General features: G+C 52.5%; 10 protein-coding genes across 10 annotated transcripts; 5 read left to right on the forward strand and 5 right to left on the reverse strand.

Annotated features, from left to right (window-relative positions):
• Positions 1-3,248: 3,248 nt before the first annotated feature.
• Positions 3,249-6,052, forward strand: J4E82_003037 (uncharacterized protein; the record flags this gene model as incomplete). The annotated part of the gene is made up of 3 exons (XM_051729327.1): positions 3,249-3,500; positions 4,095-4,305; positions 5,772-6,052. The coding sequence occupies 3 exons, from the start codon at positions 3,249-3,251 to the stop codon at positions 6,050-6,052; spliced, it is 744 nt and encodes a 247-aa protein (XP_051591042.1).
• Positions 6,053-6,631: 579 nt separating this feature from the next.
• J4E82_003038 (uncharacterized protein) lies at positions 6,632-9,451 on the reverse strand (the record flags this gene model as incomplete). The annotated part of the gene is made up of 4 exons (XM_051729328.1): positions 6,632-7,433; positions 7,499-8,235; positions 8,292-9,372; positions 9,420-9,451. The coding sequence occupies 4 exons, from the start codon at positions 9,449-9,451 to the stop codon at positions 6,632-6,634; spliced, it is 2,652 nt and encodes an 883-aa protein (XP_051591043.1).
• Positions 9,452-10,156: 705 nt separating this feature from the next.
• On the reverse strand, positions 10,157-10,647 carry J4E82_003039 (uncharacterized protein; the record flags this gene model as incomplete). The annotated part of the gene is made up of 2 exons (XM_051729329.1): positions 10,157-10,544; positions 10,607-10,647. 2 exons carry the CDS (start codon positions 10,645-10,647, stop codon positions 10,157-10,159), a joined length of 429 nt encoding a protein of 142 aa, XP_051591044.1.
• A 645-nt stretch (positions 10,648-11,292) lies between these two features.
• On the reverse strand, positions 11,293-12,110 carry J4E82_003040 (uncharacterized protein; the record flags this gene model as incomplete). The annotated part of the gene is made up of 4 exons (XM_051729330.1): positions 11,293-11,329; positions 11,383-11,918; positions 11,973-12,031; positions 12,089-12,110. The coding sequence occupies 4 exons, from the start codon at positions 12,108-12,110 to the stop codon at positions 11,293-11,295; spliced, it is 654 nt and encodes a 217-aa protein (XP_051591045.1).
• A 242-nt stretch (positions 12,111-12,352) lies between these two features.
• Positions 12,353-14,615, forward strand: J4E82_003041 (uncharacterized protein; the record flags this gene model as incomplete). The annotated part of the gene is made up of 3 exons (XM_051729331.1): positions 12,353-13,083; positions 13,135-14,336; positions 14,407-14,615. The coding sequence occupies 3 exons, from the start codon at positions 12,353-12,355 to the stop codon at positions 14,613-14,615; spliced, it is 2,142 nt and encodes a 713-aa protein (XP_051591046.1).
• Positions 14,616-14,892: 277 nt separating this feature from the next.
• J4E82_003042 (uncharacterized protein) lies at positions 14,893-16,313 on the forward strand (the record flags this gene model as incomplete). The annotated part of the gene is made up of 2 exons (XM_051729332.1): positions 14,893-15,089; positions 15,140-16,313. The coding sequence occupies 2 exons, from the start codon at positions 14,893-14,895 to the stop codon at positions 16,311-16,313; spliced, it is 1,371 nt and encodes a 456-aa protein (XP_051591047.1).
• Positions 16,314-17,482: 1,169 nt separating this feature from the next.
• Positions 17,483-18,270, forward strand: J4E82_003043 (uncharacterized protein; the record flags this gene model as incomplete). Its single annotated transcript, XM_051729333.1, has 2 exons — positions 17,483-17,687; positions 17,786-18,270. The coding sequence occupies 2 exons, from the start codon at positions 17,483-17,485 to the stop codon at positions 18,268-18,270; spliced, it is 690 nt and encodes a 229-aa protein (XP_051591048.1).
• Positions 18,271-18,752: 482 nt separating this feature from the next.
• Positions 18,753-21,360, reverse strand: J4E82_003044 (uncharacterized protein; the record flags this gene model as incomplete). The annotated part of the gene is made up of 3 exons (XM_051729334.1): positions 18,753-21,133; positions 21,181-21,213; positions 21,261-21,360. 3 exons carry the CDS (start codon positions 21,358-21,360, stop codon positions 18,753-18,755), a joined length of 2,514 nt encoding a protein of 837 aa, XP_051591049.1.
• A 223-nt stretch (positions 21,361-21,583) lies between these two features.
• Positions 21,584-23,294, forward strand: J4E82_003045 (uncharacterized protein; the record flags this gene model as incomplete). Its single annotated transcript, XM_051729335.1, has 2 exons — positions 21,584-21,735; positions 21,785-23,294. 2 exons carry the CDS (start codon positions 21,584-21,586, stop codon positions 23,292-23,294), a joined length of 1,662 nt encoding a protein of 553 aa, XP_051591050.1.
• A 316-nt stretch (positions 23,295-23,610) lies between these two features.
• On the reverse strand, positions 23,611-25,253 carry J4E82_003046 (uncharacterized protein; the record flags this gene model as incomplete). Its single annotated transcript, XM_051729336.1, has 3 exons — positions 23,611-23,671; positions 23,724-23,755; positions 23,802-25,253. 3 exons carry the CDS (start codon positions 25,251-25,253, stop codon positions 23,611-23,613), a joined length of 1,545 nt encoding a protein of 514 aa, XP_051591051.1.
• Positions 25,254-25,329: the final 76 nt, after the last annotated feature.

Consider the following 25,329-nt stretch of genomic DNA (forward strand, 5'->3'; position numbering starts at 1 on the left):
TGGTGCATAGTGCGGGGGTCCTGGGTATGCGGGTGCTCCAGAAGCGTAGGCAGGCGACGCTCTTTGTGAGGGGGACTGTGTGTATGCTGAAGGCGCGGTTGTGTATCCTCTGGTCGCTCCTGTCGAGTGGGATGCATTTGATATGGAGCTCTTCTTGCTCGCAGGAGACTCTGAGCCCCGAGCGCGAGGCTCGAGGAGGAGGTTGATATCCAGGATGAAGGTGAGGGGACTAGCCTATTGCCAGCCCATGTATCGATGAAAGTTCCCGAATAACCTGAGTCCTCCGAAAGCTGAACTTGTTGAGATCGTGTAAGATCAGTCAGTAGTTGCGACGTGGGGATAGGCGGCTGTAAAGTAAGAAGTGGAGCAGATAGATGGCTATCTGTAGGTTGAACGTCTACCGGTCAGGTTGGGCGTTATGTCGTAAGGTTGATGTCCAAGGTAGCCTTGAAGATGATGACAGGTACCAAAGTAAACGGTACGACGATCAGCCCAGGCGTGGCGTTGGGCAGAGGCAAGGCAGAAAGTGGTGATGCGTCGAGGTACAGTGACTGTTGATGTGCAGATGAAGTTGGTAAACAACAACAAGGAGGCGATACGTGATATGGGTAGCTGTGCAGGAGGGTGGAACAGGAGAGGACAGTGGTAGGATGATGAGGTTCGGATAGACTAAATGTGCCGACGATGACCCAAGTAGCCAGTTGGGAGGTACTTTGGATGATTCACGCTCTAAGTGGTCGATCGACTCGAGCTATTTGGGCTATGGGCCGGGGCTTTCTGAGCAGGGGGTGAAACAGGCCAACCACTCGGTCTGATGAATGACGGGCGTGCTTAGCCACTGACTTTTCAGGTCGAGAAGGTAGGAAGCGTAGCGTAGGGGAGCAGTGGATACGGGCTGGTAAGAGCAAAGTAGGGTCTGAGAGGGACTTGGAACATGGATGCGTGAATAGAGAGGCTTAGCGTGCGACTGTGATACTAATAGCAGGCATCCCTTGAGGCCCTGGCTGGCGCCGCCTCATGGTCCGCGGTAGGGATCCGGGGGCTTGGGATCAGGATGTACCCTTTGCGTTTCTGACTTGACACCACTACTTTCGCGCTTAACGCTTTCTCGACTCGTGCTGGCGGCGCGCCACATTAACGACCCACAGACCACAGCATTACCACAGCTGATCCGATCTAAGGAAGCATGTCTGCCGGAGATTTTAGCGAGACCAAAAAGAAATGGACAGGCCAAATTGCAAGCGTTAGCTTGACACAAAAAGCACGACACCCGTTCTTGCGTGGTAAGGTACAGCGATGACGTGTCTTGCACTCGAGTAGTAGTGGGAGTAATAACAATAATAGTATTAGCCAACCTGCTCACCCTCGTGGACGTGGGAGACGACTCCGATGCATTGCGTTGATATTGGCTTTGCCGGCGTGGTGTGCTGGGCCTCATTTGCTGCCCTCCTTTCCGTCAGGCCTCAATGCGCCGCCCAAAGACGGGGCTGCGGCTTTTGCAGCAGGGCCGCTGCGTTCACGATCGTCGACGAAGCGGCTGGAGCGTGTTTCTGTCACTCGAGGCAGCGAATCAAGGATAGTATTAAGCGGTGAACAGTCTCAGGGATTCGCTGAGGGTTCGGAAGAGCACAAGCGCGATGACATGGAAGATCTGCAGCATGCTCGCCCTGCTCCGGCTATTTGACGCCAGAAGCGTCGCTACCGAAGCCTTGCGAACGGCTGACATCAATCAGGCGGTGCAGGTGGTGATGTGTTCACGCCAACGTCTTGACAACGTCGAAGACATGCTCCACAGGTGCAATTCCTGCGTTCATGGCTCCGGTCAAGTACCCCACTGTGGGCGGCGATCTAGCAGTATCGACGCATGCCCAAGAGGAGCGGTGAACTGCGGTGAACTGCGGTGAACTGCCGGCGGCCGTGGGCGTGACGTCTAGCTTTGCCGCCTAACTGTTCATAGTGTTCAAGGCGCGCCATAACACGATGCTGGCTCGCTGGTGTTTATGCGACTGATGGAGACGCCGGGTGGTAGCGTCGGCCTCATCCGCAACGAGACGTGTTTTTGTGCGCCCCTCGCCCACGTGAGACGCGGCGCTGTATCGCGCTGCGGCGGTGCTGATGCTGCTGTGTTGTCTCGTGTTGGAGAGCCACGTTGTTGAAGCTACGAGAAGGCGCCGCTATGCCATGTCACGTTGCTGCCGACGTTGCGTTGTGCGCCATGGGCGGCAGCGCTCGCGGGTGCCGGATTGCATCACGGGACTGGGATTCGCGATGATGCGCATTAGGCGGTGAGAAGAGGCCGAACTGGACGGATGTTTTGGATGAGGTTGGATATAGTAGGTAGGCCCTTGGGCCAGTGGGAGCCGAGATGCAGGTGCATTAGCCATGAACCATCCCCGTGCGTTGTCCAACGCTAGGGCACGAGGCCTTTCGTCGGCGCCGCACGGCGTGGTTGAGTGATTGAAGGATTAAAGGACTCCCCACAGATGTCTTCGCAATCTACCTACGGCCGACGGCATGCGAACTGGACTTTCCACAATCCTGGTAAATGTCCTGCCGTACTGGACGACGCCTGCTTGCAGGTGCCACAGCCTCCGACCTTTGCGTGTACGCAAATCTGCAAAGGCGCAGCACTCTATATTTAAAGAAGACTTGCATTGCATACAAAGAGCGGTGAAGTCTGTTCACTGTTGGAGGGAAATTCCGACTGAACAATGTCCACATCCTGTTGACGCTGGTGTGCAAGCGCTGGCTCGGAGGCGCCCGCGCGAACAGTGCCGGAACATGTCATTAAATCCACCCTGTCTTGGCTGAAGATCGGATGGTTTCGCATCCTTCGTATGAGGCAGCTCGACCCGGATGTCACTGGCAGGCCTCACCTCGACGAAGATCATCATAAATAAACCGCCCACGCGTGAACGACGCCAGCGCACACAGCGTGGGGTTGTATCTCGACTTCCCACGCACTTGTGTGATGTAAGTGAGCGCGTGGGGTAGGCGTGGGTGGTGGGCGTTCATGATGGGTTCTGAGACATTCACTGTGGTTGAAAACCATGGCCTTGGCATCGCTTAGCATACTCGATACAGCCATGCTCCAATGCTTTTCCTCGGCCCTACACCACTCGTAACCTATCCCGCATACAGAACGGGTCACCTGTCAACGGTACACCATCAACACCAGCAACAACTCATACCACATTCATCCTCCTACATTACCCCTCTAGTCTCGACAGATACCTCGGCTTGTCGACATGTCACTCCAGAGTGCGGCAGACGTGCCGCTCCTCATTAGCTCCCCGAATTCGTCCTCGGAGCGCCGTATTTCTCCGTCTTGGAGCATTGCTCAACTCAAGGCACGCCTCGAACCCATCACCGGTGTCCCCGCAAGCAGTCAACAGTTGTCGCTGCGCGTTGGCTCTCAGGATGCCGTCGCTCTCATCGCTCCGGATGAGGAACAGACGCGTCTTGCTGCCTTCCCGCTGCAACCGTATGCGGAGATAACCGTAAGTGCTCCTCCTGCTTTCTCATTGAACAGTCGCCGCAGCCCTGTCCTTGACCAGTCTACCATGCGGTCCTCTCGCGAGCTGCCACATCTCTCCAACCCCGGCTCGCCTCTCTACTTCCTTGTATCTTCTACTCTACACCCAAGCTTAGCAGTTTCATGCGTCCTGCCTCCCATCTTCCCCATTCGTTGTCAAGGCCGACATTGAGGCTGTGGACTTTAATCAGGTCATGCCTGCATATTTGCATGCCCCGCAGTGCCCCTCCTCGACTCTACAACCCAGTTATGTCAGCCTTGGTGGAGCGATCCGCGCGGAAGCCATGCTTTGTTCCACCTGCAATTACCACATCGTCTTGAAGCGCTGAGCTCCCTTTGGTACTCGGCATCGAGTACCGGTCATTTAAACTTTCAATCTGCTGAACAACCTTTCTCTGTTGTTTGCCATTTCTTTTTCGGCGGTTCGGCCTTATTCGACGCCTCTCTTGGCCTCATGATTCATCCCATGTACCGGCTCCTAGCTAGAGCAATCTCAACTGGCGTCTCCGAGCAAATGAATCCTCTCATACATGCTCCCGTGCTGACAAGGCAAATTTAGGTCGTTGACACACGTCCTCCCGCTGCACGAACTGACTTTACCGATCTGTCGTCCGTTGAGAAGTACGAAATGCCTGCTGCAGAGTACGAGCATCGGACCGATAGTGTTCTTGCATGGAAGAAGGCGCAGAAACTGGGTCGTTTCGACCCAGATGCTCCCAGTATTGAGCAGCAGAAGATCCGCGCCTCAGAGCGGGAAATAGAAGAAAGAGGTAAGCCGCATGATTTCCCGCATGTCCCACCTCACCGTTGAGCCGTACGCTGTGGCAATGGATATGCCGGAACCCGCAGAACAGCCTTGTAAAGATCCATGCTGTTCAAGTGTACAAGCCGGAGATGCTTCAAACACTTCCCAAAACGGACGGCTGCATACCATCCAACGCCACTCAACACTCGCCTCACCATAGCAGGATCCATCGTGTCTCAGCCTGTCATGATCATGGTCCAACGAGGAAACGTGCGCGACAGGCAGCCAATCTCCCATACCAATTGTCGTCTTACCAAGCCCGTCATACATGATTACCTCTTCAAGCACGCCCTGCGTCCAATCCTTGGCCCAGACCTTCGTAGCGGGATGCCATGGCGTTTGAAGATTCATCCATTAAGCACATGTACAAGATGAGATTTACCACTTGGGAATTGCTTACTACTACTACCGTCGGTCGTATCCAACGCTGTTATCGCCCCCGCTAGTTACCCGTTCTGGCAGGGACCAGGCTGCGGGAAAAGGAAGTCGCCGAAACTCAAAACCCCCAAAGTGATCGTCGGTCCCTTTGCCACCAGCCTCATTCTCCAGCTTCATTCGTCCGTAACCAGCGACAAATTCATCTCACCTCCAAATACACTTTCCAACTACGACGACCAACATCTTGTTTCCCCATGTTGCAAATCTTGGTCTCGCCTTTGTTAGGCCCCGAGATCGACAATGCTGTTTTAGAAGCGGGCCGCACCATCCGAAATGCGATGGCTCTAAACCATAGTCATCACTCCGCATGCTATCACTCGCCGCTTCGCATGTCATCATACTCATGGTTTACATGTACGAGATTTGGTTGACGCGACGCGACGATCCAACGCCGCACCACAGACATATACGCTCGATTATTCTCGCCTCAAGGAACGCCTAAGGACCATATTGGGCATATCTGCATCCATTTTCAAGCATCAGGCCGCTTCCCCGCTTGAGCCTCTGCTGCGCTGCCGCCACATCTCAGAGAGCGGGCGCTTGGGGGGAGGTTGGGTCAGATGTGATCGGTGTGCGTGAGGGTGCGCAACTGTGTCGTCCCGGCATACGCGATCCTAGTTACCAACCTGCCGCTGCCGCCGGGAGTCGGGACGTTTTGTCGACTCGCCTTTCAGTGCCGCTTCGGACGTTGTCTTCTCTTGCTTTTTCCTCGTGTCGCCTTGGTGAACCCGATGGATTGACAGCCAGTCAGCCAGCCAGTCAGCCGATAAGCCATGGGATCAACAGCGATTATTGTTGGGCTCCACCGAACGACCACGTTCTGCGGACCTCGTACGATGGTCTAACCTTATCCAAACATAATCTTTCCCCCCTTCCAAACTGAACCTTGATCCTTCCTGCCCACTCATCAACTGCGGAATTCACTTGTATACTTTTTCTTTTCTTTCCAAAAGCCTGTTTAAGCGAACTCTTACTAACTCTGTTCCAACTTAGGCCTTTCTCTAAACTGCCGCGTCCGCCTCCTGCCCGAATCAGATGCTCGTCGCGGGACGATATCCTATATTGGACTTGTGCCTGAGATTCCCGGGATTGGCGTATGGATCGGCGTTAGGCTTGACGAGCCAACTGGTAAGAACGATGGGAGTGTCAAGGGTAAGCGATACTTTGAGTGCGGTGCCAATTGTGGTGTCTTTGTTAGGCCGGAGCGGTGTGAGGCTGGGGATTTCCCTGCGCTGAATGAGTTTGGGGATGATGAGGATTTGGAGGAACTTTGAAGAAAGGGGGAAGCGGGGATAACACGATGGAAGGTAGGACGGATACTGTCTTGCTAGTCAGGTAGACAGGTAGGTAGGTAGGTAGGTAGGTAGTCTATCTGTTTAGGTCAGCCTGAGCAGGCGTGCCATAGGGGGGATTCACAAGGTGCACATCAAGATACAATGAAAAAGACTCGATGATGAAAAAGAACCCCCCTTTTAGGGTTTATAATTGTCGTTATACTGCTACTGAACTTTTATCTAGATTACTTGCTTGCATCAGAAACTACACAATAACAACGATAACCAAGATAAGAAAAAAAAAAGAAGAAGACGAATCGCACAAAGATTCAATGGGAAAACATTCTAACCTGACCTACTACATACCTACCCAGATGATCATCTATGACAAAAAAAAAAAGGGATTTGTTCATTCATTCATCACTATAAAATTGCTCACTCATAACAATGCATGCATCGTTGTAACCTAAAAGAGAATCTTCCTCTACGTCTCACAGCCGTCTCTATGCCTCATACGCTTTTTTCTTCTTCTTCTTTACACTCACACTGCCTTCCTTCACTGGTCACTACTTACTGCTTTCAATACCCATTCGCCCCCAACCACTCCCTAACCACCCCACCATCCCTCTCCGCATAACTAGCATAACTTCTTATCGTATCATCCACAACATCCAACCCCTTATTATACCCTCTAGTATCCTTATCCTTGAAAAACCTTTGAATATCATCCGCAGTCTTCACATCCGTAAACTTGTTCAAACCAAACCTCAAAAACCTCTCCAGCACAACAGGGTTACCAGCAAGTGCAGGATGAACTTTAGTGTCCCAGTTTTCTTTAACATAGTTCCACACCTCTGGTCGTACTTTGGAGTTGTTGGCAAGAGCAATCGTCGAAGAGTGCTTGTCTTGCATGGCCACCTTATCCGAGAAGACAAAGTCCATGACCTGCTTTGCAAGGTCGGGCGTCTGTACGCGGCCGAGAGAGCCGAGGCAGATTTCCTTGCCGTCGATTGATGTTGTGTTGAGGTATTCATTCATGACAGCCTTCAGCGCTGACTCACCGCGGTTTTTAATCGCTGTGGCGAAGACGGCCCGGCGAAGCGAGGGATGAATGGCCTTGTTGTCACCCTTCTCGATATAAGCGTCAAATCGCTTCAACGCTTCCTCGACGGTGGCCTGGTGGCCGACGATGCCAGCCGACAGAAGCAGACTGGCGCGCAGTTGACCAACAAGGTAGCTCTCTCCATCCTTGAACTCCCAGCCAACCTTCTCGACGGCCGGCGTGATGAGCTTGAGGTGGTACTTCCTCAGTCCCTCGCTGATATCTTCGCTGCCAGAGAACACGCTGCGGACGTTGCCAATGTTGGTGAGGATCTGAGACCTAAGCGTGAGAATACAGAGTCAGCATATGCCTCACATATAGTTCATATAGGGATAGTAACTGACCAAACCAAATAATCAGATTCGTCTTGGAAGCGCTCCGCCAGCGCGAGCAAGCCAGCTGTAGATCCATAGCCCGCGACCGCGTTTGCATACGCATCACCAACGAGGCCGATCTTGTCTTGTACAGTGAGCTGATCGCGGTCCTCGCCGAGTTTCTTGAGGCGGTCGGCGGGGTAGTTGGTGCGGTAGAAGCCAGTGAGGTCCTTGTTAAGGAGGTAGAAACCATCCTTGACATCACGAATTGTGTCCTCCTTCTGCGTCATAGCAGCAGTCTTGTGAACCTCCGTGGTAGACGCAGAATCGCCCGTGTGAAGACCCAGCGGAATCCACCACGTTGTTTCATCCTCCTCGGGTTTGACATTACCAGCAAGCAAGAAGCGTTGCTGGCGCAGGCCAATCTGACCAGGTTCTTCAGCAACGGTGACGACTGGGAAGCCGATTCTCCGAACCCAGAGGTCCATGAAGGTGTTTACATTCTGACCAGACGCCTTGCTCAAGGCAGACCACAGGTCATTGGTTGTGGCATTAGAGTACTGGTGAGCCTTGAGGTAGTCGGCTACACCTTGGAGGAAAACCTTCTCACCGAGATGAGCGCTCAGCATGCGGATGACTGAGGAGCCCTTCAGGTAGGAGATGTGGTCAAAGATCTGGTCGACCTCGAGACCGTCGTATACGGGTACTTCGATGGGATGCGAGGTTCGGAGTGCGTCGAGTGCGAAGGCTTGTTGTACGGAATCAGTCTAGAAGACATGGTCAGCGGGCTGTTAGAGCAGATACCTCGAGATTTATGACGCACAACAAACTGTCCCCATACGTTCCATTCTGGGTAGAGATGGTCAATGGCAAGCCATCCAACCCATGTCGCGAAACCCTCGTTGAGCCAAAGCTCACTCCACCAATCCATGGTAACGAGGTTACCGAACCATTGGTGGGCAAGTTCGTGAGCTACAACGTAGGCAACCCTGTTGCGGTAGCTATCGGCAGAGGTCGCAGGGTCGAAGAGCACTGCAGTAGTTCTGTAGGTAATGAGACCCCAGTTCTCCATGGCTCCATGCGAAAACTCATGAACAGCCAGCAAATCAACCTTGGGCAGCGGGTAATCGATCTGGAAGACCTCGGAAAAGTAATCCACAATTTTGTGGCAGTTGTCCAAAGCAAAGCGTCCCTGCTCCTTCAGACCACGGGTAGTGTAAACCCTAACAGGAATGTTCTTGCCATTGTACTTGCGCTCAGTGTGCGCCTCGACGTACTCAAAGTCACCGATAGCCCACGCTAGGAGGTAGGTAGACATGATAGGTGATCGCTCGAAGACAACTGTGTGGAAACCATCCCTCTTGCTAGGCTTAATCTCCTTCTCCGGCATGTTGCTGAGCGCGACCTGGTCCTTGGGCACTTCGAGTTCGACGTCAAAGGTAGCTTTCAGATTCGGTTCGTCGAAGCAAGGGAAAGCACGGCGAGCGTCGCAGGCTTCGAATTGGGTGCTGAACATGTAGTGGAACTCGTCGTCCTTTGCAACGGAAGCCGGGACGTCGCCCTTGGGCTTGTACTTGGAGCGGTAGAAGCCGGCCATGATGTTGTTGACGAAGCCGGAGAATTTGATGGAGAGTTGGGCCTCGCCGGTGTAAGTGATGTTCTCACCAAAGTCGAGCGTGACTTGTTGTCTCTTCTCATCGTAGGATATGTCCTTTGCTGAGAATGTCTTGTCACCGGCCTTTAGCTCAGCGCTTTGGAGCTTGAGCTGATGTGCGTTGAGGACTAGGGTGTTGAAGCCGTCGTCCTTTGTGATGTTGGTCGTGATGTCGACAGTGCCCTTGTAGCCAAAGTTGCCGCCGAATTCGAGGTCATGGAGGGAGAGGGCATAGTGGGAGGGTTTGGCCCTGGAAGATATCAGCTATCGGCCTGCAATAGAGTTGACACGACTGACCATGCCGGGAGAACATCGCGATCTGAAGCCATGTTGACGAAGCTGCTAGTGACTTCGCTTTGACAAAACCTCTTCTGTATGCCAAAGGTGTTTGTGGTAGCTACCGCAAACCTCGGTCTGAGGCGTAGTTGTGTACGTGGGGCAGATCCAGTCTCTCTAGCTGCAGAAGAGAAGCTTCTAGAGCGGATGGAGTGGGTCGGGGTGGTGTTTAAGAGACGCGTCGGCGTACTTGTCTTCACTCTGCTACGAGTCAATTGTCGAGAGCAGAGTCTCGCGGAAGCGGATAGAGCAGCCAGGGTGAAGGCGCAAGGAGAGCGGGGCGAGAGCACAGCAGCAAAAGGAGGGGAAGTGTGCAATCAATTGGTACTGGGTGAGACGATGCGTCTGCATGTGTGTAGGCTTAGAGGGGAAGGTGCGCGTGCGGCAAGCCGAACTGCCCCACCTAGGTAGCCATCCCTGCTTCTAGGGTTTAGCGCGGGGTCTTTTACATGTCTCTCTGCTGGATTGACATATCATAACTGAGATATCATAGTTGAGATACCATGGCCTGAAGAGCAGTCATCTCGGAAAGGCAGTCATCTCGAAAGCAGTATGCCATTGACGCCATGCAAATGCTCCAATTCACGCCCTCGATGCAGACACTTCCAATCCCAACCCATCACAAGACCAGAGAATGGTATTCGCAAGTCTCTCAGCCATCTGTCATACATGCTCTCCCCCTTCCCAGCCCTGTCCGCCTAAATCCGGATCAAGACATCCAAACACTGCACCCGCCACTCCTTCTTCCCCAACAACCCCTTGACCCACTCATAACTCTGTCCTTCGCTCCCACTCGCCTGTCCCAAGCCAACCCTCCCCTTGACTCCCTCCACCGCCGCGCCCACCCCAGCCTTGACCGTCGCATTCACTGCCTGCGCCAACATGCCAGCGCTTTCCGCCACAGTCCCATTCAGCGCCAGCTCCGCACTATCCGACAACGGCGCATCGAACCACGGTGTGTGAAAGTCGAAGAGCGCGACGACGAGGATGAAGAGGAGGAGGCTGCAGTACACGCACGGTCGGTTTAACAAGTATGTGGCCGAGATGAAGAGGACGAGGTAGACGGGGGAGGCGTGCGTTCGTAGTCTATGCATACTCTTGTTAGAATGCCATGCCATACGATGCGCCGGACATGGGCGAGGGCTCACAAGAAGAAGAGAACTGGAATCCAGCTCCGCAGGCAGAACATGGTCGTGTGTCGTTCCCTAATCGTGCGCCCGGTCGTGTGAGCGCGCACTTTTCGGCGATAACAACAAGTTGAGGCTGATTCTGGGGGGACAGCTTCAAAGTGCTGACGAATGCGACAATTCTTTAGAAAAAAAAAAGTAGGTTGGTGAATAGGAAGCAGCGAACGGATGGAGAATGAACAAATGCGTTTGTATGGTTTTGGGATAAGGAAAAGGTTGAGGGTTGCTGACTGCCGGCAGCGAAGGTAGTCCGGAGTTACTGGCGGCCGCCGATATTAGCGTCTTTTGATTGGCCGCTCCCTTCACCTGCGCACAAGGCTGAGCGTCAAGCACCCCGAGGCTGCAGCCGGTGGCGCATCCATGCATGCATACTGCTTCTCACGTGTCTCAGCCTTATCGGGCGCTTCACTCAATGTAGCACGTATTCATTTCTTACAAGGTATTTTCCTACATGCGCACCGCCAATCGCGTTACGACGCCTAGCTTACACAGCTAGTCGACTGTCATATCCCAACCAACCCTTCCTCCCTAGAATGCCTCCAGATGCCAAAACGCCCACTTAACACAGATATGCCGATATACGAAGCAATGGGGCCGAACTCGGCCACCAGCAGCAGAAAGAGAGCAGCGTCCTTGCGCGCGGGGGTCTATACGGGCAGGTTGAACTTCTTGCCTTGGATGACCCTAAACTACGTTAGCATGCCGACCAAAGCCTCAGTGTATCCTCCAAGACTTACTTTGTGTAGTAAATGTAGAAGAAGTCAGAGTACAAAATAGTCTGGATGACACCCGCAATCACTGCAATGGGATCGTAGAACTTGGGCACCTCGCGAATGTAACGGTAGATCCAGTTGGGGATGTACAGAGCCCTGTAAGCACCCAGCGCAAAGAGGTAGTGCGTCGTAATTGTCTCCGCCTCACCCGTCCTCTGCAGCATGAACAGCTGCGGCAAGATGGCAACCGATTCTAGCCAGATGGAGAAAGCCCAGAGTATCTCCGTGAATGTGTATTTGTAGGGAAACAGTATCGCCAGCACTGCGCTCGCGCCCAGCAGGTATTGCACCTTGAACGTGTCTAGATTTGGGTCGTGTGTCGGCTTGTAGTCGTTGAGCATGAGGTAGACGGTGTAGGCCGAAGTGCTGATGAAGATGATTTTGAAGATGGTGTTGTAGAGCGACTTGGGTTCGTAGAAGGTCCAGAGGAGGTCGACGTAACGCGTGAGGTAGACGATCAGGTAGAGGAATTGCGACTTGAACGAGATACCAGATGCGCTCTGCAGCGTGTCAATCGATACGGCGCATTACTTGTGCACGGGGAATCAACATACACTCGACACCTTCATCTTGTGCAGCAGAATCAGGATGGATAGCAGGTGGGATAAATCCCCTAGACCGTGTTAGCATTTCCATCCATACGCACGAGCATTGTTGTCGCCAAGCTTACCCAGCAGTCGGAAGAGGTTCATCATCGCGGGCAATGGGTCGCGACTCGAGGCGTGGTGGAGGGTTGTGTGTTGGTGTGCCTGGCATAAAAAGACACGTTCCGACTGCTGCATCACGTAGGGATGGAGCTGCGCATCCTTGCATGCCAAGACCCGCCCCTGTCGCTTCACGTCATCCCGATCGCCGCTACCCCCCGTAGCACATCCGCAGTCGTTCGCGTTGCCCATCCACTCGACGTTCCGTATACACTTGAGAACACTCTACTATGGCCCATCTGCTTGGTTGGAAAGACATTCTTAGGCCAATCCGCGATGGATACCGCCATCTCTTTCCTACCCCCGACACTGGGCCAACGCCTGAAGAGCGACGCAGACAGCGCCAAGTAGATCGCCTGAAGGGCTTCGCCTACTTCGATACATTCGAGCAGTTGGAGTCGTGGAAGGAAGACGATTCTGATCCGCTGCAACGAGCCAACACGCCGCTGCTACGCGGGACCGACGGCATTGAGAGGGGCGGCGTCGTCAAAGTCCCCGTTCTATTAATCCATGACTACTCTGGCAATTACCATGACTACGAAAGCATCAACGCTGTTGACGTGGACAGAGAGTTTTATTCGTGTGAATACCTCCAGTTTGTTGATACCTTCATTTACTTCTCGCATAAGTTGGCTTGCGTTCCGCCGCCTACATGGGTCAATTTGCTTCATAGAAATGGCGTCGAGGTGTTAGGAACGCTGTTGATTGAGCCGCAGACTGAGGGTTCGGAACGTTTGTTACAGCATACGTTTGACCAAGCCGGAGAGATGCACTTCCCCATGGCGAAGAAACTAGCTAGCATCGCGACGCACTTTGGCTTCGATGGCTGGCTAGTCAACATCGAGAAGCCGTTTCCAAGCGAATCGTGGAGTGCAAAGCTTCTCGAAGCTTTCCTGCTCCAGTTGAAAGCCAACCTAGGAGTCGGTCTTGACCCCAAGTCAGCTGGCAAGCGGCTCATATGGTAACATCCTCTCATTCACTACCACCCTGACTAAAGCGTGACTTGACTTAGGTACGACGCCCTCACCACCTCCAACAAAATCTCTTACCAGAACCAAGTCAACAACTCCAACATGGACTTTGCCTGTGCATGCAGCAACATACTCACAAACTATTGCTGGAAAGATATTGACGTCTCCGAATCAATAAAGTGGTGCTTGTACAGCAGATTCCTACCCAAGGGAAACATCTACTTCGGTGTGGATGTCTGGGCACAAAACAAGTCTGATTTCAGGCATCCGCGCGTTACATGGCCAGAGGTTGGAGGTGGCGGTACCAATACCGGGATGGCTGTGAGAAAAATGGCCGACTCTGGCTTGCCAGTAGGTATTTTTGCGCCTGCGTGGTCGTTTGAGCATTTTCCAGATCATGGACGCCATCTCGAACGTGCTGTCTGGGAAGGTGAGTCGCTGCCAGAGAACATCCAGTGTAGTTGCGGAGATTGCGAGTTTCGGCATCCGCTGAACAGAGAGTGGCCCATTTTGCGTACGGCGAAGGAGCGCGTGGCGGGCTCAGAGCACCTATTCTACACGGATTTTAGTCGTGCTTTCGGAACATATCGAGAAAAGGCAAACGACAGGTTTGATGGCCACGACATACACGCACAACTAGGCCAGCAATCCGTACTGCCCCGTCCAGCCATTCTCGCACCTGGTTCGGGAGCCGTCACACTCTCACACCGCATCGAAAATGAACAAAATAGCCACATCCTAGTAATCACCGCCACACAGAACCGCCCAACCGATCCGGAAACGATAGAAGAACACCTTCCCCTCTATAAACTTGACATGCCCGCAGACGGCTCCCTCCATCTTTCTGCCGTACCAAGCCCCGCATCCCCATCCTACATAACCCCACAAACAACAGATGCGATCATAAGCATCTATTTCAAAACCACACAAGGGACGCACTACCTCCCCTCACCTTTGTCCAGCGATCCACAACGATTAATCGACCAAGTACCCAACGCCCGTATCCGCGAACTAGGCGTCCACCTAAAAGGGCCTTGGGGCGCCCCAGTTGGCGAAACTGTACGAGTACTGGGCATTAGAGATATATGCATAACGCCCCGCCTCACGCTGCACCATACACCCGTCTTTGAAATTGTGGACCTCAAGCTGGTACAGTGTGGGCAAGAGCAAGGCGAGGAAGACCGTATAGTTCGATTAACCTGGAAGACTGAAGGAGCGGTTGCGAGCGAGTGGGTCGATAAAGGTAAGTGTATAACTTATTGACGCATGTTTGTTGTGAGATATGGACTGACTTTGTATCTCAATCGATACAGGCATGGCGCTTAGTCATGTGACCGGGCCCATGGCGTGGTTTATTGTTCGAGTGGGCGGGGTGGTGGTGGGGAGGGTGTATGCGTTGGAGTGTATTTTGGACAAGAAGGTTGTGGAAGCACACGCTGGGCAGGAAGTCGAGGTTGAAGTCACAGGATTTGGGTTCGATGGGTACAAGCTTGCGGAGAAGAAGAGTATGCTGCAGTTGTGATCGTTGTAGAGCAACACGATCAACGCGCGTCGCGTCGGTTTGGTGGTTGGGGCGAGAATGGGACTAGCGTGTCGACGACGTCATCGATACTTGTACCTGTCCTTACAACCTTTCGGTCTGCTTTACATTGCAGCAATATTGCGCGCGTATAATGAGAGGTCTTGTTTATCGATTGGCGCAATTGGCAAACGTCACATCACGAAGTTTGTATTCGTCACGACCATCACCACGGATTGGGACATTTTTGCTTGCTCGGCAGCTTCACGCAACAATTACCATGTCAGGTCCGGCGAAACGCAAAGCAGAGAAGGATATATCGCCGCTGAAAGCAAAGAAGACAAGTTTAGAGACAAAAACAAAGACGGTAATTCCTGCGTATCATCTCACCCCATCAAGACAGGATGAGTCTGGAGAGATTGTATGGCCCGCGAGAAAAGAGCAGATTGAACGCGCTCGAGAAATCATCAGATACTGGTAAATGCGTCTACATCCTACGACTAGATACCCGTGCTAAACCATCAAAGCGCCTCAGCCCAGAAGCCAACCGTCATCCTCCCCGACAAGGATGCGGACGGACTCTCATCTGGCGCCATACTTCACCATACCCTCACAGCTCTAGGTCTCCGACCTGATCTCATATCCGTATATTTCCCACCAAAAGGCTCAAACGTACATGATGAAAGTACAAAGGAAGCTTTGACAGAACTATCTCCATCATACATCTTCATACTAGACCAAGGCAGCAGGAAAACGCCGCCAGTCGTCGACTTGCCGCATACATGCCTCGTCGTAGACCACCACTTTGCCGACGAAGGAGGATTTCCAAAAGGTAGCGATTACGTGACAGCTCACGACTGTCCGCCCGTTGCGACTAGCGCGTTATTGACGTACACAATCTGCTTACCACTCCATCCGGATCTCAACGACAAAGTGTCTTGGTTGTGTGCACTAGGAACCCACGGCGACCTGGGTAGCAGCATAAAATGGGAACCCCCTTTCCCCGACCTAACCGCAACTTTCAAATCCCATTCCAAGAAATCCATCAACGACGCCGTAGCCCTAGTCAACGCACCACGGCGGTCGGCAGCCTACAACGTGCAGGATGCCTGGGATGCCGTCATATCTGCCACTAATCCCTTGGACATTGCAAAGAATGAAAAGCTTCACACCGCTTCCCTGGAAGTACGCCGTGAGACGGAGCGATGCACACATACGCCTCCCAAATTCTCAGCCGACGCTACAATCGCCGTTCTCACGATATCTTCTGCCGCGCAGATTCATCCCGTCATCGCTACAAGATGGTCTGGTACGCTCAAGTCGAATAAGTTGGAGGTTGTCATGTGCGCGAATGAAGGCTATCTTCCTGATAAAGTCAACTTTTCGTGTCGTGTTGCCAAGTGTGCGCGGGCGAGGGGAGGAGAGGACAAAGTCGACATCATCAGCAAGCTAGAGAGCATAGTTGCTGACAATTCGGAACTGAGAAGTAGGTTGGGTGAAAGCTTCGCAAGAGGGCACAAAGAGGCTAGTGGGGGTATCGTGGGGAAGGGAGAGTGGGAAGAGTTTAAGAAGTTGATGGGTATTGGAGAAGCGGCGAAGAAGAAGGCGGATGCTAAGAAAGAGAAGGACAAGCCCGCACAGAAGAATACCTTGGCGAATTATTTCGCGAAGAAAGAGAAGGTAAAGGTAGAGGGTGCGTGAACATTGGGTCACGTTGTGGTGCCAGACGCTTCTCTCATCTCTCTAGCAGAACCAGCGTGTCGACGACTCTCTTGGCCCTCGTTCTCGAGCCAAACGAACTTCGTCACGGAAACTACGGCTGGGCATATTGGTAGTTTGAAATAGTTGGTTACGAGCAAGCCTGCCAAGCTGCGTCAGAAGTGGCCGTTCCTAGCGGAAGAGGCGTTACGGAAACCCGGTAGACTTTGCGCCGCATGTTTACCGCCAAGACGACGAATTAAATGGTATTCAATCTAACATGGTCGAGACTGGGTGTTGCGGAAATGAAATAGCCAAGTCAATGACGACCAGGCGCATATCCGCCTCTTTCCACCCGTTTCTCGTTGTAGCATCCGAGGCGAACAGAAGAAAAGATTACAATCGGGGCTTTGGAGCCTTTGAGCCAACGATGGGTGTTTCTAGTGTCTCGATCACGTTTCGAATTAGAAGGGGTTACATTATTAGGCGGCTGTGCGCCCGAAATGCCGGTTGATCTGCATCGTCAAACAGGAACAACAAAAAAATAATCACCCCAAGACAACTTCCAAAGTACAGTAGATCACAGCCAAGGACACTTTTGTCAAGATCGAGTTGCAATTCACTAGCTTTCACAAAAAGAAAAAGGAATCCTCACAGTGCCATAGCTAACAACCTCACGATCCAAACACTGGAGAAAAAAACAAAATGCCGCCCCAGGGGCCGCCTTACCAATGTCCATTTCGTTACAGTCATGATTCTCCCACTTTCATCACTTGTATAAATTGCACCCAGGAAACCAAGCTTTCTTGGCAACTGCCGAGTAGCGCGTGCTCGTCAGCACTCAATCTGCACGCAACTCGCCCATTCGCCAAGGAGTTTACATTGCATGGCTCGAGGTTGTTCCTCATTGGGCACGGCACTGATATCTGGGGGGCCGGCTGTCACATGGGCTTAGTGCTTGGAGCGGTCGGGGATGTATGCAGTGGTGCCCTGTCTATATGAAGCGGATAGATTGTTTTCGTGGTCATTAGGATGGGATACTAAGTTGGAGGGCTGGGATGCAAAGAAGGTGTATATATATATGTATAGACTGGGAGTGCTGGAGTTTGACAAAAAGAAGATTCGATACCCCATTCACCTTGTTCGCATCCATCTCATCAGCTCCCTTCAAGATGAAGTACGCAACTGTTCTCCTCGCCGCCGCGGCGACCGTCTCTGCCCACTCGACCTGGCAGGAACTCTGGGTCGGCACCGAAGACAAAGCTGGAACCTGTGTGCGAACTGTCAAGGACAACAGCCCCGTCACTAGTCTGACATCGCCTGATATGTTCTGCGGTCGTGGTCCCGCTGCTTCGTCTGGAGTCTGTGAAGTCGCAGGTACGCTACCCTCTTTCCCACCTTCTTGTTTCCCAGCCTTCCCCCCCTCTTTCTACAACGAAAGTGTCCATGATACTAACTTGTTATGTGACTCACAGCCGGCGGTTCCCTGACTGTGGAAATGCACGCACAACCCAACTCGCGCTCCTGCTCCCAACCCGCCATCGGCGGCAACCACTACGGCCCCGTCCTAATCTACATGGCCAAAGTAGCCGACGCAAAGACCGCCACGTCCGGATCCTTCTTCAAGGTAGCCGAGGACGGATACACGGGTACAACAGCCTCGTGGGGCACCGAGATCCTCAATGCAAACTGCGGAAAGCGCGCCTTCACCGTGCCCAAGAACATTGCGAGTGGAGACTATCTGGTCAGGGCTGAGGCTATTGCTCTGCATGCTGGTGCGAATAACCCGCAGCCGTATGTCAGTTGCTTCCAGGTCAAGGTCACGGGCGGTGGCAGTGCGACGCCCGCGGGTGTTAGCTTTCCGGGCGGGTACAAGACGAGTGATCCCATCTTTACAAAGGCGATTTACGACTCGAGCTTCAAGTATGTCAGCCCTGGACCGGCTGTCTACTCTGGTTAAGAGTGCGCCTGGCTGGTGAGGGCGAGGATTGGTGGGGTGACGGCTGGGTATCATGGGGGAACTTCATTGTAAATAGTTGTTATCAAGCTTTGAATATTAGTAGGAACAATCCAATCGATATGTTGGCACCCAAGTATACCTCGGAAGATACAGCACAGCGTCCCGTACAAACAACACTCGTCACTGTCTAGTGTACGCTAATAGAACCCTTGTGATGATCCATCGTGTTTTCCAACAACAATTCCAACACCCGGGCTCTCCACTCGTCACGCATACCGCAGATGTCTTTTCCTCGGGAGGGAAGATGCGTAGAGAAGAGATTTTGTTGTGTAAGCAGATTGGACAAGGAAAGACCTCGATAGCCCCACGTACAAAAAACAAATATGAATAACACCATGGTACGTGGTAGTACCTATGATTGTTATCGAACGTGAAGCAACATATCTCGTGACGCGCGAAGAAAGCACCTCAGGCCCCCCAACCTATTCATCTCTAAAGATCCACTTCCCACCCCTTCTATGCGCTTCCAACCAGCGCTCTTGCACAATTGCTTTATCCTGCTCCATGGCACGCTCCCTATCCTCCTGCTGTTCCTGCGTGGTCGGGAAGTCGACTCTCCAGAAGCCCGGCGGTGTTCTTCGTCGCTCATACGCCTCACGATGCTTGCCCGACTCCTTGGCCAATTTTTTGGTCCGGGCTTGCAGGACAAGCTCTTGTCGTTCTTCAGACGACATCTGCGTAAGCTGCATGGTGCTGTATGCATCGCCGAGGTAATCCTCGAGCAGTTCCTCCTCTTGCGACGAGCTAAGCGGTGCTTGGACTTGGGCAAAAGTTCGGAAGGTGGAGCCACAGCATTGCGGGTTGGTGCAGCCAGGGAGGCACATGCGATCGCCTCGCTTGCGTACAGTCTCTGAGAATGCGTAGCTGTAGCCTTGGTTGTATTCTGGGTTTGGCTTGAAGTCCTTGACGCTAAGCGCACTCACTGGTTTATCGCGGAGACATTGCTCTTTCTCTTTTGGTGGCGGTACGCGGTTCCTTCGTGCACTGGTACGCGTCTCAGGAGCTCTCATAGTCCATAAAGGACCTTCTGGCGTCAGATCTTCGCGAGGCGTCGTGCGCGTTTTCGACTTTGAGTTACGTGATCTTCTACTGCTGGAGGGTGTATAGGTGGGCCGTGACGAGCTTGCGGGTGGGGTTGCCACTTGCTCAGTCTTGATTTTCACCGATCCTGACTTGGGTGTCTTCGGTGAAGTCTTGTCTGGTGTCTGGAGGTTCTTCAATGCTTGTAGTCTCTGATTCATCTGCGCTCGAGCTGTGCTAGGTGGCAATCTCGGCGAATCATGGTTCATCGGAGGCGGTGATTCGTCCGACTCTGCCAAAAAGTTATGTTTGGCTTGATGATACGCTTGGGCTTGTCTTGAGCGCTTGTTTGGAGGTTCCTCCGAAGCACTGCTCACTACGTTAGGATCAAGAGACCTCAACGCGGCATCCTCTACTTGAGTTGGTTCAACCGGCTCACTGATAGCCCTTGGTTGGATGCCTCTAACAACTTGAGGATCATCCGTCTCACAGTAGAGACCAAGCAGATCAGTATTATCCAGGTTCTCATTCTTGATGGCCTGCGTTAGCGGTGCGCTGTCGGGCCTATGCTGACGAGGTGTTTTTGCAGCATCATCGTCATATAAGAGTCGCGTTCGAGGTTGGCGCGGCGTTTTGAGTCCATGGGGCGCAGGATCGTCAAGATCCATCGTCTCAGTCCGAGCCACCATCGAAATGGAAACTGGTGGACTACTCTGCGGCTCTTCCTTCACTCGATGAGGCTTTACCGGCGTGCCATCTGAGGAGTGATCTGCGTATATCTCGAACCTTGATTTTGATGGCTGCTCTCGTTTTCGTTTTAGCGATCGCTCAGAAACGAACTGGGGAACGTCGTCATCATCTGCGTCCACGGCCGGTTCGAATATGCTTCTTGACTGTTCGGGTTCATCTACGGTTGTCTGACTAGAGCTTGGGATCGCTGAACGGTGGCCTTCGTGGTCAGATATTATGCGCTGAATGTGTGATGAGACACCGAGGCCGGTGCCATCGTCATGTTGATGCTGATGTTGCTGGGCATCTTCCAGCCGAATGCTAGCCTTTGGAGTGATGGTCGTGGTCGGACTCTGGGCATCTTCTCCACCAGCCGTCGTCGAGGAGGCCAACCGATTTGTCGTTCCCACGACTGAACGCGGAAACAAAGTCGAAGCAGCAGGAGAAGAGCGATCCGGGTTGACGAATGATCCAGGCGTGCGGATAGTGGCTGCAGAGCCTGGACTGGAGGGCATGTGAGGTCGGTCCTCAGGAAGAAGGTGAACAGCAGCCACGTTAGACTTGCCATCCTCTCTAGCCTCACTCTTTGCCTTTTGCTTTCCAAATTGTCTATCCGCGTACTCTTGCCATGCGCGCACGTTTTCTTTCATATCCTTGTTCTTCTGCATGACAGTAGCGTTCTTCCTCTCTAGGTACTTGATTTTATGAGACATATCACGGTACTTTTTGGTCAATTCGCTAAATCGCTCGGCAAGGTCATGATGCTCTTCTTCGGAGGCGTTCGTTCTTACTTCCTTGGAAGTCTCATGGTCTGGCGACAGAGTAGCTGTGTCTTCAAGCGCCTTGAGTTGTTGCTTCAACTGTTCATTCTCGGCGACGAGGTGGCGATACTCTTCCTCGGACGCACCTGAGGCGCCAATCCTAGAAGCATCCTGGTAGGTCTGACCGGCAGATTCGAGTTGTTCCTTGAGTTGCGCATTCTCCTTGACAAGATGGGCAGTTTTCAAAATCTCATCGTTTAGATGTTCGAATAGTATCTGCTGGTTCTCTTCCTCTACACATGGTTAATACGCGTCGACAGAGTTGGATTAAAACGCGTACTCTGCTCTAACTCCTTCTTATGATTGTCTTCCCCTGATATGCAGTTAGCGATTGCCAAGGCATCGACTGGACATACGAACTCTTCTTCCACTCTTTCTCCAGATCAGGTTGAATGACCTCATCGTACACGCGTGTCCAGAGCCCTTTATTCTGCTCTATCCAGGCTGAAAAGTCTGCCATGTCTGATCAGGCCGACGATGCATCAAATGAGAGATGCGGCAAGGAGCGATTCGATGTTGGGATGGGTCGTGGCAGTGATTGTAGTGTTAGGCGGCAATGGCGAAAGTCACGCGCTAGTGGAACGCGAAGTCACGGGCTGACGCTCGGACATTGAGCGATAACGATAAGACATGATGTCCCGAGGCGCATTCGCCGCCGAGACGGCAGCCCTTCGCTAGGTACTATGAAGCGCGCGCGCGATGGGGAAGATGATGGCGAACATACAGCCAAAGTACAGCGGCTCCTGAATCCCGATCGACTATCAAAGCTCAGCGAAGAACTTCTCGTGCGCGTATTGTCATTCGTGCCAGTACCCTCGCTATTAGTATGCCAAAGGTTGGTACAGCCCTTTCCCCCGAGTCGCGACATGTGCTGACTGTAATAGGGTATCGAAGAAGTTCAGCCGCCTTTCTGTCGACTCGGAACTATGGAAAGCCGCCTACTACCGCACATTCGTCCTGCCGAGAGCGTCGCGCATCCCGGGCATCAAGGGCCCTGCGAACCCTAATCGGCTACACTACTCCTCCCGCCTGTCCAAATGGTTAGACGACGGCTATCTGGTCAAGGATGGTACACAAACCAACTGGAAGCAACAATATCGGCTACGGCATAATTGGACTCAGGGACAATGCGCCGTCAGCGAGATCGTGGTCGCCGAAAGGCCTCCAGATCCGCCGCTGCTAGTCATGATGTCCAACAGCATCATCTACGCTGCCGATTCCATGTCAGGCCTCCGAGCGTGGGATTCGAAGAATGACAGGGAATTGCTGGCGTCTTCCGAACTGTCTGGTGATACAGATACAGCTCGATTGCCAACCTCCATGGCTACAGACGCTAACAACACGGGCGACGATAAAGAACGAGTCGTTGTAGGCTTCGAGGATGGCTCCTTCTCCATATACGCTCTCAGAATAGACCAAAGGACGAGCCGAAAGACGTTTACGAATGTCTTTACCCATCCGCCATCGACCAACGGAATGCTATCGGCTCTCGCATACTCATCGCCTTACCTCGTTACCATGACTGAAGACCACCTACTCTCACTATACGCCTTCGAGAGCATACCAGGCACCACTGGCCTTTTAGACGCACCCAAACTCCTATACTCCCTACGCTCCAACACAGCATGGCCACCCGTATCGCTCTCGCTACGAACAACAGCAACGAGCATGACCGCCGCCATCGCATACTCCTTGCCCACTTATCTATCTGGCTGGACGGTTGGCGTGCAAGAACTGATACTGTCACACAAGGGCGATTTGATCGAGTCACGATTAGCTACTGCGGCAGACGAGCACTCCTTCACACTTTCTGCATATCGCTCGACCTCGTCTGACAGGCTGCCGCCATCGCCTTCATCCAACAGCGCAAGGGAAGCGTCTGTACCGAGCGGGCCGAGTCGATCGAAACCCACCTCCATGTCGTATTCCCACCCGTATCTGCTCGTCGCACATCCCGACAACACATTATCGCTCTACCTCGTCCGGTCCACATCGCAGGCACTTTCGATAAGCTCCGGCAACCGTCTCTGGGGCCATACATCCTCAATATCTGGTGCTCATGTTGGCATGCGCGGAAAGGCCGTGTCCGTGAGTAGAAGAGGAGACGAGCTCCGGGTATGGGATTTGGAGGGTGGCATGACTTCTTCGGCAAACCGTAGGCGCTCAAGAAACGGACATTTGAGTGTTCGTGTGCAGCCATCCAAAGCCAGTGAGGAGCATCATACACAGGACGATGAATCAGGGCAGCAAGTAGGCTTGCGATTCGCCCTAGACCAGGGGTTCGATGACTCTTCTGTTAGTCGCGGTTGGGTTGGTTTTGACGAGCAGAATGTGATTGTGCTGCGAGAGAAGAGCGAAGGTAGTCAAGCTTTGGTGGTATACGACTTTACGTGACAAGCCGTATAGAATGCGAGGCGTTGTAATATACCCTCATAGTGTCCTGACTCCGGTGCTGATGTACATCCCCTTATTGCACACCGACCCTTCGACCTCATCTCGGTCTTTCAGAAGACGATGTACATATATAGTCGGACCTATGTGATTGGCGTGGACTTGGCGAGGCTGCTGTGACCACGGTACACATCCTGCCGAGCCGAAGTTGGTACGGGTCCTCACTCCGACTCCGACTCACCAAGACAATCAATACTCCTGTGATAAGGAATCTCGCCCAGGCAATAGTATAGTGAGAATGGAGATGTTGCCTCCAGTGCTACCGGGGCTTGAGGCGTATAGCCTGAGACAATCTTCCAACAAATCCGCCTTCTATACGACTGTTCGCAGGTCAGAATGTTTTGTGCAAGATAGGGTAGGGGCTCAACATACGGCATATTTAAGTACAGCATGTATAACGGTCGCTGTGAAACTTAGCGTGGTCTTGTTGTGTTAAGCGTGCGTTCTTACCTCGGTGCCATAGAGCATGTTCGATACCAACTCCTTAACGATAGACCGGAGATTATCATACAGGTTCTCGATTGTTTGTTCGAGGCGGATAAGTTCAATGAGGTCGGTTCTCGATGGATTTGGTGGAGCGCGAGCTCCATGCTTCCTTCTCCAGCCAAACATAAAGTCGTCATATGACATACGTTCGCAGTGCCATACCACTTTCTGCCACATCGCTCGGATCGCTTCTAAAGCCAATACCATCTCCTTCGCATCAGGCCGTTCAGAACAAGACATGTCCATATTGTCTCCCAGAGTCATCAAAACATGCACAAGATGGAGGCGTAGACCGTACTCATGTTCTTGCATCAGGATAACAGTAGCATCGCTGAAAAAGGTCTCCTTCGCTTTTTTGTAGTCTAAACTTCCGAGACTCCTTTTGAATGGGGGTTGAGGCATGGAATTTGCACTGCGAACGAATGCTCTGGCGGTCTCAGGAAAGATCTGATTCGCTGGCTGTCCGTAGTCGATCTCAGCCCGTTCAGCGTCCGGTATCAGGCCTTGTAGTCCAAATACTCTATCTTGAGGGTTTTGACACTGGCTCGCACTGAACGTCAGAAGCAATTCTGCATAGCTGTAGTGCCTGGCTGACAAGGCATGATCTGTAAGCCACTTGACTTGTGACGGCACAACGTCATCCAAGTAGACATTTCCATTCAAGTAGACCTTTGTTAGCGTTGAAGAGCAAAAGCGTTTCAGTTCGTCCCATGAAAGCAGTGTCTCGCCACATATGACGCGAATGTATCTTGCTAGCATGATCTCTTGAACGATCCATAACCTCAACCAATATGGATTGCCGAAGAAGTGCCTTAGCGCGGACCTTAGCGCGGATGTCCAAATCGAATCTTCGGCTTGCGTCGAAGTCCCGTCCCTACTCATTTTGCTGGACGTCTTCGATCTTTTGGTCAAGGATTCAGAATCATGATAGCGTCTGTAGCTAGATTTCAACGCTCTCATAACTGCTTCCGTACTACCATCAGACTTGCCTAGCCAGACGTAGACATAGGTCGCTCTTCGATAGATGTCGGACATCATCTTGACCTGATGGTTGCGCTCTCCAGTCAACGCCTGGTTGATACATACCTGGTCTATCCACAACCACTGAACCTCATCTTCGTAGCCATTACCACCTCGAAACTTGTATAGACGTTCCCTAAAGGCGTAGATAAAGTCGTAAAGATTCTGCCGTACGAGAAAGCGGTGACCGTTGACTTGGATCTCCTGAACAGGCGATGGAGGACCCCAAACATAAGAGAGAGCGCGGTATTCGGGAGTAGGGTTGGACTGGAGGTTCACATGTATGAGGTTGCACCTGATTGGTCCTGTTATTTCGGGAATGATGGATATCAGCCTGATTTCCTGAACAGCCTGATTGATCGGCTCATGAACGAAAGCGGCGCTGGAACCTGCCATGTTCGTCGTGTATTTCGCAAAATGATTATGGGTGTGAGCTTCGAAACAGCATCGCTAAGAAAGTGGTTGTGTGGAG

The sequence above is a fragment of the Alternaria postmessia genome, assembly GCF_024291825.1.
Source record: "Alternaria postmessia strain BMP 2775 chromosome Unknown scaffold_12, whole genome shotgun sequence".
In the NCBI taxonomy this organism is placed as follows: domain Eukaryota; kingdom Fungi; phylum Ascomycota; class Dothideomycetes; order Pleosporales; family Pleosporaceae; genus Alternaria; species Alternaria postmessia.